The sequence below is a fragment of the Uloborus diversus genome, chromosome 2 (assembly GCF_026930045.1).
Source record: "Uloborus diversus isolate 005 chromosome 2, Udiv.v.3.1, whole genome shotgun sequence".
Taxonomy (NCBI): Eukaryota; Metazoa; Arthropoda; class Arachnida; order Araneae; family Uloboridae; genus Uloborus; species Uloborus diversus.
The window spans coordinates 178,847,964-178,865,032 of NC_072732.1; the positions used below are offsets into that span (position 1 = coordinate 178,847,964).

At 31.5% G+C, this 17,069-nt stretch overlaps 1 protein-coding gene across 1 annotated transcript in view; it reads left to right on the forward strand.

The window, feature by feature from the left end:
• The first annotated feature begins 420 nt into the window (after positions 1 to 420).
• LOC129216180 (poly(A) RNA polymerase, mitochondrial-like) overlaps positions 421 to 17,069 on the forward strand; it is a 38,389-nt gene continuing 21,740 nt past the window's right edge. The window contains exons 1-3 of the mRNA XM_054850359.1: positions 421 to 740; positions 12,495 to 12,691; positions 14,663 to 14,866. Coding sequence (XP_054706334.1) covers positions 503 to 740; positions 12,495 to 12,691; positions 14,663 to 14,866 — 639 coding nt within the window. The 5' untranslated portion in view covers positions 421 to 502. The remainder of the gene's footprint in view (positions 741 to 12,494; positions 12,692 to 14,662; positions 14,867 to 17,069) is intronic.

Consider the following 17,069-nt stretch of genomic DNA (forward strand, 5'->3'; position numbering starts at 1 on the left):
TAGGCATGTGTGTTTGTGTCTGTGTGCAGGCATGAAAGTGTCGAAAAGACGGACAGTACATTCTCACATCTTAGATTTTGAAAGTAAAGTTAAATATAAAATAAAAAGGGACCTAATAGGGAATACCTAATACTTCATAAACTACTTAATACACCACGGAAAGTTATTCATATTATGTTTGTGTCCACGAATTTGATTTTGTGGGGACGTGGATCAAAGAGACTAAGTGTATCACGTGACACTTCAACATTGTGCAATAGTAAAAACCATTCGAACATGTCTATATGCCGAAGCAGGATAGGTGGATTTTGCCCAATCAGGATAGAGAGTCAATGAAGACTTGCTAATTGAATCGGAAGATTAGCCGGTTCCATAGACATTTAGTAGTTTGTTTGTTTTGAATTTTCTTATGTGCTGCGATTCTCGTGCTCGCGCATGTTAATACAACATTGTAAAAGAAACTGAGTTCACATTTTTTTAAATATTTAAACTTTGGGCCATTATGGCTATGTATCGAATCATCCGAAAGTATGGTATCTTTACTTCTAATTTTCAGTCATCTTTCCTACAGGAAAATATTTTTTGTAGACGAATTCACATTATGCAGAAAAGTATTGCTTCTGTAAATTTCAATTTCTTCTGGAATCGTGTATTATGCAGTTTAAACAATACTTCTCTGGATTATAACACATTTGGCTGTAAATATTCAGGTGACTCGAGGCGACGCTGTTCTACTGAAGGTGAGAAAATTCATTTTCATTGAAAACTCAAGATTATATTTCATGGGGAGGGAAAAAAAAATCTTGATTTTGTGAGCACTTTCACTTGTGGTCATGGAAGCCAAATTTCGCCTTTTCTGTGTACAGATTTTTGCCGTACATTTTTCGTACTTAGATTCTTCCATCTTGGATAATATGTTTGTCATTAGTGTGCCTAAGATGGTTTTAATTCTATATATTTTTTTCTTTTCACCTAAACAACTAGGAAATTTTCTTTTAATCATCTTTTATACAAGTGAGTCATAGCTCTAACATGTTATATATTACTATTTTTAATTTATTAATGTGGATCTTAATTTTGTATGTTATGTATTCATTCATGTGCTCATCTTGCAGGCTATCAATGCAGTGGATATATGTTGCTGTAATTTCTATATCACTGAAGTAAGATTTGTATTCCGCAGTGACGGAAATAACATATGGGGAAACGTTCCTCACCAGTAGTAAAATCTTGGACAAAAATTATTTTGGGAAAGTATCTGAGAAGTTTCACATAAGGTTATTCTATCCTGAATTTTGACCATTTCCTGTGGTTGTTACAGAAAGAATAATTTACAAATTTTACTCTAAATTACCATGTATTTTTCATATAAACCACATTTATGTACTCATTAGTTAATAGTTATATTCATTTGAACTCCGTTAATGCTATTTATCTCAACGCAACATTGTGCCTTAGATGAAGTAATGCCACTCCCAATCAGATCAAGCTAAAATTTTGAGAAATCATATGTCTATGACAAAGATTATTTGGACGAAACGCAAGATAAATGGCAAATTTTCAAGGAGAAAAGAAAAAACTGACTGGCAACACTTATCCTTTTACATAGAATTCCCTGGCTAACTTGTCACTCTGAATATAAGTTTCCAACTTAGCCTCCAATTTTCTGTCACAAAAACAAAATCTTTTGTCTGTTTGCTCAAAATCCGATAAACCCAGAATTTGATTAAGGTGCAATAACTTTTTAGGTCTTTTTTATAACAAAATTAATGTATGAGCATTGAACATACATGCAATATGAAAAATTTCGCTTTTGAACCTTTAATTTCGAAAATATTTTATTTGTCCCCCCTACCATGGGTGCAAGACCTTCCGTCTCAGGACGGATTTCCGTCCTGGAGAAAATTTCCGAGACGGAGGTCGAGACTGAAAGAAATTCGATGACTTTCTTTCAGTTTTTACTTAAAAAAGAAAAATTGAGTGTTTAAAAAATATGCTTTAATTACTAAACCGTTTCATAACTACGAGTTTACATCGACACTCTATCGATTTTCAACCATGGGCTTGTTTTGTTTGCAACTTGCTTTTGGAAGGAGTGGCTTTTAGACTCGCTCTATTATTTCCAACTCACTGCATTGCAGACCGCTAAGTTGCTCATTATTCTCCCTGATTTATCTAATTAATCGTCTCTATTTGAAAATTTAGCCTTTTCTCTTTCCATTTTCGATCATTCTTTCGTTTTTTTTTCTTCAAAAAATGTCTTAGAGTTGAATCTAAACCCCCGATTGAGAGTGATTGCTGACGGGTGAAATTTTTACGCCACAACATAGCGCATCCACACACCAGGCAAAACGGGAACTGTCAGGGACTTTAAAGATTTTAGTGAAAATGGGAATTTTGGAAAGACTCGGGGAAAATTTTCGAGCTTGTTTTGAAACACCAATGGGCAACTGTTCCTGCATTTTCAACATGTTTCTGGTAAAATATTCTTGGACTTGAGGAATCACTAAATTCTAATGTCTTCCAATCTAACACTCGCTAGAATGGAAATATGAGGGGAGGGGGGGGGCGAGAGAAAGAAAAGGAAACGAGAAAAATAACGGCAACACGAATTTGCGAAAAAACTCTGCTCTTGCAAAGAGAGTGAGTCCGCAAATTAGCCCACGATACTGAGGTCTTAAAACGTTTGTATTTTTGGACAATCTAAACGAGGGAGGGGGTGGCTACTCAAGGGATCCAGAATAAAATAGCGAAAAACTGAATTGAAAGTCGTTTTTGAAGCTAGGAGTGGTTCGGGATTTTCCCACTGCAAACTCTTAAAAATTTAAAAGTCAAAAATGTTGAGGCTGTCTTTAATGGTGTGGGGAGGTTTTAAAAAAAAAATCGGAAATTGGAGCCTTAAAAACACCAATTTAGGCAATCTTTGGTGAATTGCTGAGATGGTTTTGGTGTTCTAAACGGAAAATGTTTTGTAGCTGATGTATTAAAAACTGTTTGAGGCTATACTCAAGTTTCATAGGAGAAAGGGAATTTGGGACCCTCTCCCGAAAAGTGTTTGTAATTGAAGTCTTAAAACTTTTAGGCTGTCTTTGGCAATGTCAAGGGGGAGGGGGCTCTGTTTAGGCAAAATTCCGAAACTGGAGTCTTAAAAGCGCAACTTTAGACCATCTTGGGATTCGGGGTTCCCCTTCCCCGAAAAAAATTCGAAGCTGAAGTATTCAGAACTCAGCTTTAGGTTACCTTTGGGGACTAAGGAAGGAATTCGAAGGCCTTCTCTCAATAAGTTTTAGAACTTAAATTTTTTAAACTTCGGTGATGAATAGAGGAAATCGCAAATTTAAGTCAAATTTAGTGAACTTAGGGGAAGAAGTTCGGGGGGGGGGGGGGGTTTCTTCCCCGAAAATTTCTCCATGCTGAAGTATTAAACTGTTAATTTGGCTATTTTTGAGTGAGTTAAGAGTTAGGGAATTCGGGGGTGTTTCTCGGAACATTTTCGAAATTGAAGTACAGTCGGACCTCTATATATCGAAGTAGCAAATTGCCGGAAAAAAATTCGATATATAGAAATTTTGATATATGGAAATTATCTTATTTTATCATAAAAATATCCTAAAACATTAAAATTAAAGCTAATTTTTGTGTATGAAACCTAATTTATACGAGCATCGGATTAAATGAAAATTAATAATTAAAAAATTAACAAATTACATTTTTGCGCTTTCATACATCTTCATTCTTCGGCAATTCAACTGGATCCGGAACTTAAGGTGGATTTTCGTTTTGACAATGTAATCGGGAGAAAAGAAAAAAATTATTCTACCTAACTTGAATGATTTTTACTGAAGCTAAAAGACTAGGAATGATAATCAACAGACAAAAGGGATAACTTGGAACTGATTTTACAGTGTCACTGGTTACAACTAAAATTTGAAATTAACTTGAGGGAATTTAGGAACTTCAGAACGGAACAACGACCTATCTACACACCCCTCAACCCCAGATTCCTTATGAGTTTTGTAGCAACCTTTACTGAACATAATTCTCTCCCATAACCTTCAGTTTTCATGAGACAAACAGCTATAAGTGGAAAAAAAAAAAATCTACGAATGTCTCGAAAAAAATGTCGATATATAGAGATTTTTTCGATATATAGAAACAATTTTTCTATATAATAAACATAGAAATTTGCTGGGATTTCGATATATAGAAAATTTCGATATGTGGAAGTTCGATATATGGAGGTTCGACTGTATTAAAACTTCGGGTTGTCTTTGGTGATGTAGGGAGGGGAGTTGCTCTTTCAATAGAAAAATAAATCTTAAACACAAACTTATACTGCTTTAATAAACACAAAGAGAGGAGGGGGGGGGGTATTCCGCCGCCCAGCCCGAAATATTTCTGTTTCTGAAATTTTAAGAGCTCTGTTTTGGGATATCTTTAGATAACTTAAGGGGGAAGGGAGTTGGAAGTTTCTTTCAAAAAGTTTCCGAAATTAAAATATTAAAACTTTTAGGCGGTCATAAGTCATGTATATAGGTAAGGGGGGTACTGTTCGTAGAAAAAAAAAAGTATCAGAAACTGAAGCCTCTTAAAACTCAAATTTAGGATATTTGTGGTAAATTCAGAAGAAGGGGTTCGGGAGTTCTCTTCCGAAAATTTTTCGAAGCTGAAATATTTAAAATGCCACTTTAGGCTATATTTGAGTGATTTAAGAGGGATGTGAGTCGGCAGCCCTCCCTGGGGTGAGGATTCAGTTCCCCTATTGCTTTTTTTTAAATTAATGAATATTAGAAAGTATACCTCGTTTAAAAAATGTATCTACTTCACTGAAGTCGTTTTTTTTTTATGGCTAATTTCACCACCTGCTATCTTACGAAATAATTTATTTCCAAATGAAGACTATTGGGGAATGGTTCCAGTTTATTATCATTAGTCACCCATACCCTTCCCCACCTTTCCTTCTTTTCTGGTTAAATTGGCACTAACTTGGGTAGACTTTCCGATCAGAATTGATTTATGTTGCAAAAGTAAAAAATCTTATGTCCCAAGCGATTTTATTGCTGCAAATAAAAATGTTTGCGATTGGCAAAACACTAACGGCGGGGAGCCCCGAACGCTTTTAGCCCTATCCAACATCGTCTAAAATTGCGTTTTTGGAACTTCAATTTCGAAATATTACCGAAGGAGAGTTCCTGAACTCCATCCCTTCGATACTGCATTCAAAAAGAGTATAAACGTTATGAAAGATGGAGTACAATTTTGTTTTTAAAGCTTCAGTTTCGATTAGAGTCCAGAGCGCCCCCCCCCCCCTCTCTAATATTTTTGAAGGTCGCCTAATATTGTGATTTTGAGGCAATCAGTTTGAAAAAAATTATGTTAGAGAGTCCCTGAACCCCTCCTTTCCCTGAACTTTATCGAAATGGCCTACTACTGCGTTTTTTGGACTTCAATTTGAAAAAAATTCTGGAGAAAAACCCCCAAGAGTCCCCGTTATTGGCGGCTTTTACAGGGTTCGTACTTCCTTAAAAAACCCTTAAGAAACCCTTAATTTCATCAAGCAAAATTAAGGTCCCTAAAAAACCCTTAAAAAGTCCTTAATTTTCTGAAAATTTCCTTAATATTTTAACCACTGTATCAAGTTTGGTCCCCTTTTTCTTATTTTTTTCGTTTTTTACCCCTTCAAATCTTTATAATCCGCGATATGTGCCAAAAACGTATGTTTTGGAGACATGCCGACCACGTTAAACACGTGCTTCGCCGAAAATTGCTTGCCTTGTTTGAGATTGCAATCTTTTTGCATCCTGCAAATATTTCAATCTTTTTAAATGTTGGAAGGTTTTTTTACAATATGCTACTTTATATCTGTTTATTTTTTTCATTATTTCAATAATATTTTTTTTCTTAAATTTATTTTAGAAAAAATGCAAAAGACTATCGAAAAAATATGGTCCAACTCCCAGTCTCTGATTGTATTTAAACTTGTCATGGTTACTATTTTTATGTATTTGAAAAAGCTTTCAATATATTTATGGTGAATCTCTAAAGGTTTTGGTTAGGCTTTACAGCCTGTAAAATTTTTTGGAATTTAAAGATTAAATAAAGCAACTTCAGTTTTTTTTTTTTTAAATCGTGAAATAATATGAAGTTTTTTAAACCAAACTATGAGTTCCATTGCAAGGAAAAAGGATAATCAATTATATATATATATATATATATATATATATATATATATATATATATATATATATATATATATATATATATATATATATATAAAAATATTTATATTATTGAGTGATACAGCCAAGATTAAACTCTGGCTCCATCAACCGCTTTATTCAAGGACTCAGGAGTTAGAAATTGCTTTCTCTCTTTCAAAATTTAAATTTATATAGAAATAAACAAACTTGCGAGAAATAGTATGATATAGCAAATTTGTTCGAAATAGCATTTTAGTAACAATAACAGATCAAAAGCAATAATAACAAAACACTAGTTTAAATATCTTGAAGAAAAAAGATTTTAGTTATTTTCCTTCAATTTGCCTCTCATTCTAATCATGTATGCTAAATGATAATGCTTTAATATGCAACTAATTTTCTACAGCTATCCCCATTTTCCTAATCTTTTTTTATGACTGAAATTTGAGAATTAAATGTTATTTTTTAAGAACAATATGTGCTATCTATTATATTAATTACTACCCAATCATTTCAAGCCTAATTAATAAGGAAAAACTTTCGTATTATGTTTGAAACTGGTTAATTCGCCATTTTTTGTTGAATTTTGGAATGTCATGGACTCAAAGGGCACTCATGATCTCATCTCATTTCTGCTTGATTTTAAGAACTCTTTTTTTTCTTGGGGGGGGGGGGGGGTCTCCATTTTCCTCTTGGATCACTATGATGTGAAATTTTAAAATTTTATTCACTGATAATGGGACATCCCAGTTGATTGGGCCTCTCCCTGCTTTTTGGAAACTGATGCACTTGTGCATGTGTATATATATAATATGTGTATCATATACTTTGCCCCCCCCCCCCCGGGAAAACTTTAAAATGGTATACGCAAAGCTATCTAGTTATTTTCCCGATAAGTCCTTTTTTTTGAGAGAGAGTCCTTAAAAAGTCCTTAATTTTTACTTTTAAAAATGAGTATGAACCCTGTTTTAGGTTTTTGGAATTACAATATCAAAACGCTTAAATATTACAATCTAAACTAAGTTCGTGTTGCTAGAAAAGTCAAAAGCTTAAGGGCAATTCCATGGAAAGTAGGACATGATAGGTGATTTTTTTTCTTTGTACTACATGGATGTGTTATACATCGTTTTTTAGTAAAAAGTCCAAAGAAAAATAAACTGGAAACATTTTAAATATTTGGATGCTATATTTTTTATAAAATGGTGAACAAAATATCATTTCTTTGTATTGAAAATGAAGACATTTCAAAGCAAATTTCAAAATTAAAATTTATAACACAATTTTATTTGTTTTGTTAGGATTTTATTTTTTACGGTATAATTAGGTATTTCTCTATTGGTTACCATTAAAAAAATATTTATTTAGAATGTATATTTAAAAAATATATATATATTTTAATTTTCTGTTTGAAATGTAACAAGAGTAACCAAAATATGTAAAAGTTTATACTGAGCAATAAATATTTCTCCAAAATCAAAACTACTGATATAGATATGCTGCTTACTTGCATGCAACTAATAGCCCATAAAAAAAAATTGAATTTGTACAAAATATTAATACTTATTTAAAATTTAAATTTGTAACAAGAGTAACCGTTATTTTTTTGTAACAAGAGTAACCACAAGCATTTAAATTAATTGATTACATTTGTTACTTTTTTCTAACTTTTATTAACTACAATGACAGCTAGATGCTAGAAAGTCTCAATAAAACATCTTAACTCTTATTCTGTATGCTAACAACTATACTCAGTATTAGTTAAGATCAGAATCTCTCTAGCAAACTATAACACATGTTCTTGCAGATCATAGTAATTCTCCTCATATGTTCTATATGCATTCTACATTAAGTTTCTACAAGTCATTAAGTCCACAAGACAGCAAGCTAAACAAGATATTTGGTATGTCACTCATACAAAATTGATTTTTCCGAAAACTACAAGTGTATGTTTCAGGACAAAATCCAAGCTGCGCACTGGGACCAGTCACAAATTAGCCTTTTTACATCAGCTCTTTATTACGATGGCAATATACATCCACTAGTCCTAGTGTTAGATGACTTGACACATAGTAAAGAAACTGTGATTGCCTATGTGGACTTTATCTTGGAAAAACTTCCAAGCCATATTGAAGTCCAAGCCATATGTGTGGTCTGATGAGCCTGCATCTCAATTCAAAAACCAGTATGTGATGTCCTCTTAAAACATTTTTTCTTACAAACATCCAAGAAAAACATAAATGTTATTATTGCATGGAACTTTTTCCCCACATCACATGGCAAGGGCCCAGTAGGTGGAATAGGAGCTGTTGCAAAACAAGGTGTTAACCTTAACACTAAAAATCGACGTTATATGATACGCAATGCTTCAGATTTTATCAAAGCAAGTCTGTCATCAAAAACTGACATAATAAACCTGGAGCCCAAACAAATTATTGAAAGGAATAACCTTTTAGACTTAAAATCAATTTTTGCTGATAGTTTTCCGATAATGGGGATAAAAAAAAACACTATTTTTTAGTAGTGACTGGAAAACCTGAGGGCCGAATAGTGACTCCTCATTATGATCTAAAGGCAAAAGAAGATGATGATTACAAGATCGGAGAATGGGTTCTGGCTGATTATGAAAACAAATTTTTCCCAGGTGAAATAACCAGATAAGTCCAAGACTCATACTCTGTAACTGTGATGATTCTAGCAGGGAACAACTGGAAATGGCCTAAAGTCCCTGATCAAATTCTTTACAAAAGGGAGAAAATTGCAAAAAAACTAAGTTATCCTACTGTAGTTAATTCATGAAATCATTTTTGCTTCCAAGCAATTAAATAAATATGCCAGTAAAAGCATATTATTTGTACTTATATGCTTTAAAACTACTAATCACATTTTATAATGTATAGGTAACAAGAGTAACCAATAAATTTGTAACAAGAGTAACCAAGAATTTTTCTACTAGTAAATTTTAAATAAAAATTTAAAAGTTTGAAATTACTGTCATTTAATAAATAATAATTCCTCTCTTGAAAAAGCATAAAATTTCATTATTTTGTTATATAGTTTAGATAAAAAAAATATTTTCGTACAACATTACGAACTTCATGTCCTTTTTAGGTAACAAGAGTAACCTTCGGATGAGTCATTCAAAAAATCGAAAATATTTAATCATGTTTTTCTTGTATAGAAAGGAAAAGCAGGCCCTTTTCTTTATTATTTTGCAAAAAAGTTGATGATTTTACGTAAAGAATCTTAAAAATGAATGTAAAACTAAAAATATACCATTATAAATGTAACAAGAGTAACCGTGGAATTGCCCTTAAAACTGAAATCAGATTCCAAAACTGGCATTGTTAAAATCTACAACATTTACACACATAAATTTTTCCTTAAGCACGCATGCTTGAGGCGGGGGGCTGAAAATATTTTCCGTCTTGAAAACATCACCAAACTTGCACCCATGCCCCCTGCTAAGAAATGGCAAGTAATCAAGTCCAAGATAACTCGTAGTTAGCATCCTAGAAGCAAATGCAATTTACAAGTTATCTTGTTGTTGGCAGTCAACGTGTTAATGCCTTAATCACTGAGGAAGGAATGTTCTCCAACATTTTCTGTCTGTAGGGAACATCAGGAAAAATGGGACAGTGCTGCATTCATGCTGGAATAAAATGAGAAAATTTTTATCTAGTAGATATAGCACATTTTAGAGTGTCATTTCTATATTTACTGGACAAGCTGGGAAACTTTTTCACATTTTATTCCAGAATAAATGCAGCACCGTCCCATTCCTCTAGAGTCTTCTTTTGTATTCTTTTCCTAATCAAGGTCTCATTATCCTTGATTTCTAATAAAATGCAGCACAAAAAAAATGTAATGAATTTTTAAATGAAAGATTAAAGGGCAGATTAAATTCTGACAAAAATCAATAGCATTGAATATAATCAATTGCAGGGGTCTGTCCAGGATTTTTCACGGTCAGTTTTCCTTGAAAAATCAATTAATTTTGTAAAAAATCAAATATTTTTGCAAATAAAAAAAAAAAAAATTTTTTTTCGTAAAAATGAAAGTTTAGAATCTTGAGATAGTGGAAACTGCATCATTGACAATTTTCCCTCTTTTCTGTTGAGAATCGTTCTTGAGTGTTTTTCTAGTATTCGAGGAGGGTGGGGGAGGAAGGCATTGCTCACTGGGAGATGGTCACCCCTCAAGTATTGATATTTATCTACCATTCTACATCATGTTAAATTATACTAGAAATGTTATTTGTATAGTATTTAAAATAACTGTAAGAAAAAAAATTCGGGCAGCATTTAACTTTTTAATCCAAGACACTGTTTAAGAGCACAGAGTTCCGTTTAAAACTTATAAACTCTGTAATTTTTACAAAAATTAAAGATTTTATTTGTTTACCTCTTAACAAAAAAAAAAACCGTACTAAACATCGAAAATTCGAAACATCCGATTCTCATAGTGGACGCAATCCTGAAGGTCAAGGCATCAAAAGTATAAAAACGGCTTGTAAAAGAAATATTTTTGATAAAATATTTTAGAATTGCATTTTAGAGTTGATAAACATATCATTTATATCTGGACACAGTTGAAGAATGAAACATGATTCTCATATCGGATGTAAAACGGTTGTGTCTTTCAAAATGTAGGCATCTAAAAAAAAAAAAAACGGTAAATAAAAGAGTTTATTTAAAGTTAATTATCCTTTTTAGCATTGAAAAATCAAAACTTTCTCCCAAAATAACAGTTAAACAGCGCAGCCCCAGACGCTAAAAGTTGATAAGTTTGAAGTTGGTAACTCTATCTGAAGTGATCACATCCCCCCCCCCCACCTCTGCTATCATTTGCAGTTTTAAGTTTATTTCGCTGTGTATTACTGTTTATTTAATCATGAGCAGGGAGAAAATTGTTTACGACACTTTTCAGAGAAGTTTTTATTACATCACTGTTGCCTAAAACAAAGAAGCAAAATTATAAACCAAACTGACTTTCAGCTGTAGCTGTTAATTTCTTTCAAAGACACAAACAACAAGCATTTATTTGGCCTTAGTAGTTATTTATCGTAGGTAGTTATTTGTCGCTTACAAGAGTGCCAATTTTTTTTTGAAAAATTAGCAGATTTTGTATAAGCTGATACCTCTAATTTAACTTTAAAAATGGTTCCAAAAATGATTGTTTTTATGCACGGAAATATACGTTACTTTGATTTGAGGTTTGCTCTTTCAATAAACAATTTGAAAGATCTGTTTTTGTTTATCAGAATTTATGAAGGGTTCGTTTTGGTTGATCGGAGTTTTGTGAAGGGTCTGTTAATGGACCCAAATTTTAAATATAAATACATAAGAAATTTTCACAGTGTAATTAAACATTATGACTTTGTTGTTTTATTGAGCTGAGAAGCAGCGGGCTAGATTTTATAAGCTATGCTAGTAGACTGTAGTTTGCTGATCTCTTTCAGTTAGTTGTATTGAAATTAGAATTCACATAATTGAAACAGGTTCTTATAGTTGTTTTGGAGAAAGTATTAAAAACAAAAAATATATAAATTCTGTGTGTACATATGTCCGGGGTAATCTTCAAAACTACTGGACGGATATCAACCATTTTTTCACCATAGATAGCTACATTATCAGGGAGCAACTTAGGCTATAATTTATTCCTAAGAAACTTAGTTTAAAAAAGTTGTGATGGAAAACAGTAAATGTCATGTAATTTCCCTATTAAATGATTAAATATAACCCATTGTTAAGAAAATTCATTGTCTTACAACAGCAATATTAAAAGTAATTATGATGAAAATTTTGAATCAAGGCTTTTCCGGAGCAAACATGAGTTTAAAGTCATTTTAACATTTGGAAACTCTTCTTTTTTCACACTTAGGAAAACATAGTAGAGAACCTTTTTTTCTTTCTTTTTGTGTGTGTGTATTATTTAATTAAATAAAGCGCACGTTTTTTTTAGTGATCTTTGTTTTTGTTAGTTCATATTTTGGAAATTCTTCAAATTTTTATATGCTTCAATTTGTGCTTTCATTCTAAATGAATACTTCTTCGTTGTTTATACTTATTGCTAATTTACTATACTTATTGCTAATTTAATCTATTGGAAAAAGATCGATTTTTAATCATGTCAAAGCAGTGTGTTTTGAGTTCTTTCAGTTAAAACAGAAAACGAAACAAAGTAGCAATTGTTTCTCACAATTATTACTGACCCGGGCAACGCAGGTATTTTTGCTAGTACTTTCATATTACAATATTAAATGTTAATGCTCAATTATTTGAACATTCATTGCAGTAAAATCAAATGTAAAAGAGAAAGAAATTGATATGGAGTTTACCTTTCAAAATGAATTACATTTACGACAACGACAAGCCCAACATTCAGTATTAGTAGAACTACCAAGCAAAGCAGATGCTCTACCTGCATGTGCACTCTGTCAAGACTTCGGTGATATTGAAAAAGTTTTCAGTTACTCTGGTGAATCTAATAATGTAAGTATATTATTACTTTCAAAGCTGTTCGCGTTTTTTTTTTTTTTTGCAACATTGTTGTGAGCTTCTAATTTAAAAGTAAATCAATTAAAGTAAGAAATAACAACGTCCAAATTGAGTGGATAGTTTGTCACATGATGATGTATTTATTAAAATTTTTGGTTTCTGTTATTCAAATTAAACTTATTTTTTGATGTTTGTAAATATAACTTTGTTTTCTAGTTCACTGGTTTGTACTTGGCTTCATGCTTCACTTATAACTGGTGATATAGAAATGACGTTCACTAGTTTGTGGCATAATTTGTTAATTAAAATCAGCTTGATTTAAATTGGATAGTTAAAAAAATCATTGATTTAAATCCTTAACTGAAAAAAATGTTTTGTATAGTTTTAGAACGTTGTTCAAATATGTTGCATTTAGCACCTGAGTTATAACTAGTAAAACTACATAGGTGCCTCTATGTCTATCTCTCTATTTATGTAATATATCCAAATAGTTTATTTTTTCACTACTGTTTTATTTCAGAAATGATAAAAGGAACATAGTAAAAATTGCAGTTCTTTAATATAAGTGTATGGCAACAAAAAGTATAATTGGTAAACTTAATATTTTTTGCTTAAAACATGCTTGATGATGAAAACCCTATGAACTTGTAACTTTAAGATAGTTTTTAGAACATGAGCACTTTTTACAACACACCACAGATTATTACTTTTTTTTTTAAATCTTAGCAAGCATATATGAAATACTTAGAGAAATTATACTGATTTGAATAAGACATATTAATTAGGTTTACTTTTTCTGCGTTGTTGAATAAATTTTATCTTTTATTTTTAAACCCTTTCCAGTATTTTTTATCACCCTCAAACTCTGCCTCTGTTGCACAAACTTCTTTTTAGCATTATGTTGGAAACACTTTTACAAGACTTGGTTTAATTCATTGATTCATTTTAAACTTTTAATCCTTTTGAAATTGGTAAAGTGAAAAATTGGTTCTTTTTTTCAAAGATTGTTGCAGTCTATCATAATTCATTCAAACACATTCACATTACAATATGCAATAATGGCAGCGATTTGGGTGGGGGGACTATAGATTACAATTAAAATTTGATACGGATTTGATTTTGATTTGATTTATGATAACACACATTGGGGTATATAGCTATTCTCAGCAGAGAAGCTTTTACCTCTAATAATCCACAACCCTTTTCCATATTTTATTTCCAGGACAATACACATGAAAGATGTACATATAAGAATGAAAAAACACCCAGGGCTACTGGCGAGAATCGAATCTGCGCCTCTCTGCTTACAAAGCAGTTGGTGAAACCACACGGCCACCGAGGCCCCTTGACACGGATGTTTACAAATTTTTGAATGGAAAAACATTGTTTTTAACAGTATGTTGCCCGTTACCAGAAAGGAAGATCATCCCCCCCCCCCCCCCAGCAAGCCAATCCTAGTGTCTGTTACACTTGGGAATTAAATCGGCTATTAATTTAGTTCACCTACCACTGGCTTAAAGTATCATGTATGCTCATAAATGCTGTTTCATTAAATCTAAGATCCTTGAAGTCGGTTGAAAAAAAATCTTGAACCCTGGTTTGGAGGCTTCATGATTATGGTCCAAACTTATGCATAACAGGTATCATTCTTTTTTCATGCAGTGTTGAATAAATAAAATTAAATACTTTGAAATACACCTCTGACTTGTAATGTAAGTCATGTTTCATTTGTTCATTAATGTCATCTGTACAATTTGGACTTCTGATATGAAGAGTCCTGGAAAGTAATTGATTTTCATTCTGCAAATAGCGTACAGAAAGAAGCTCTTATGCTCTTTATTTATTTATACACTATTTTGTACATTTAAATGTTCTATCCTCTTTCTTTATGTGAGAAAATATCTTTGTGCTTTCATGAATATTTTCATGAGAAGAAAACATACTGTTTCTTTTTCTGACCAAAAGGTGTTCCTGTTAATTGAGTTCTCAAAGAAGGAAGCTGTGGATCGTCTACTTTCCTCCTGTCAATGCAGTAACATTTTGGATGCCTTTCCTGTATTCTCCCGTCTTATACAGTATAAAAGGAAAAATAAACATGAACTTCAAAAACTAGATGTGAATATAATTGAAGATGCTAAACCTGAAGCATCTCAGTCAAATTTAGGGACAGTGAGTTTTTTTTTCTTTTTTTGCTTATTTCAAAAATATAGATGGGATAAAAAATTATAGAGTGAACAGAAATGACGGAGCCAATTAAAAAAACAAAACAAAATTATATATATATATGTATATATATATATATATATATATATATATATATATATATATATATATATATATATATATATATATATATGTATATATATATATATATATATATATATATATATATATATATATATATATATATACAGTCGAACCTCCATATATCGAACTTCCACATATCGAAATTTTCTATATATCGAAATCCCAGCAAATTTCTATGTTCATTACATAGAAAAATTGTTTCTATACATCGAAAAAATCTCTATATATCGAAATTTTTTTCGAGCTATTCGTAGGTTTTTTTTTTCAACTTTAGACTGTGTGTGTGTGTGTGTTTGTCTCATGAAAATTGAAGGTTAGAGGAGAAAATTATGATCACTAAAGGTTGCTACAAAACTCATAAGGAATCTGGGGTTCAGGCGTGTGTAGATAGGTGTTGTTCCGTTCTGGAGTTCTTACATTCCCTCAAGTTTATTTCAAATGTTAGTTGCAACCAGTAACACTGTAAAATCAGTTTCAAGTTATTCCTTTTGTCTGTTGGTTATCATTCCTAGTATTTTTAGCTTCAGTAAAAATCATTCAAGTTAAGGAGGTTGATTTTTTACTTTTCTCTCGATTACATTGTCCAAACGAAAATCCCCTAATGTGGCGGTTCAAGTTGAATTGCCGAAGATTGAAGGTGTATGAAGGTGCAAAAATGTAATTTCTGTTAAATTTTTAATTATTAACTTTCATTTAATCTGATACTCGTTTAAGTTAGAAATTGGGTTTCATGCACGAAAATTGGTTTTAATTTTAATGTTTTAGGATATTTTTATGATAAAATAAGATCGTTTCTATGTATCGAAATTTCTATATATCGAATTTTTTTCCGGTAATTTGCTACTTCGATATATGGAGGTCCGACTGTATATATATAAAAGAAATCATATTTTCAAAACATTGCCCATATAACAGTAAGTGTTGCTTGAATTTAAAGATACAAAGGAGGGTGGCCCAAAGTGGGTAAGTTAACAAAGAATGCTCGAAAATTGTAGTTTTTGGATTTTTGTCATAACAATTTAGGTTTTATTTCCTAGCCAGGTTCTCTCTCTCTCTCTTGAACTTCAAAATAAAAAGTGATTTTTGTATTATTAATATAAATTTTGTGTGTAAAAAATTTATACTTATCCAATTTAAAGTCAGTAAATTTGTTAATAAAACATAATAAAATACCTGATTAAATTAATAGTCTAATTAATTACCGTCATAAAAAATAACTTTTTAAAGTTATACTTATCTTATTGAAATAGAAAATCTAGGTCAGCACATGCGTCAAGAAATTATAAATAAGTACATGATTAAATTCTATACCCTTTTTGTCGACCCAGTTTGCCCAAAAGCATGTATTTTGATTCAAAAATTATAACCTTAAATTAATAATTAAAAAAAACAGAATGACCATAGTATTTTATAGGTGGATAATGTCAGAATAATGTAATATTATTGACAATCAACAAAATAAGCTGGGTTTCAACTAATCACAAGTTACAAAACTTCATTTTTTAAAAGAAATGTATCATTTTTCTTTAATTTTCAGCTTGGTTGTGCTATACTGCTTCGCTGGGACTGATTAAAACTCTGGAGTGTTCGGGTAAACATGACATACGTATTAGGGTGGTTCAAAAAAACCTTTTTCCGCTAGAGTCCAGGACACCCCCTATTTTTTTGCACTTACTAATAGTATTATGCTGTAAAAGTTTTAGCTTCTTACTCAAATTTTAAAACGGTACTCAATGGCACCTTAATTTACATTAGCTGTAGCATAGAAATGCCACAAATTGAGAAATATTTAATTTCCCCAGCTGTTTTTTTTTTGTAAATAATTATTTTATTGCAATATATATTCATATTTCTAGTGTATATTATAATATGTAGCATTGTTTTTTCAGTTCGATGTATTTTTTAACCGACGAAAAAACGGAGGAGGTTCTCAATTCGACACGTATATATATATATATTTTTAATGTATGACCACGCATAACTTTTTACAGAACAGTCTGATTTTGATAATTCTTTTTTTATTGGAAAGGGTATACCCCGAAGGTGGTCCCATAAAAATTTTGAA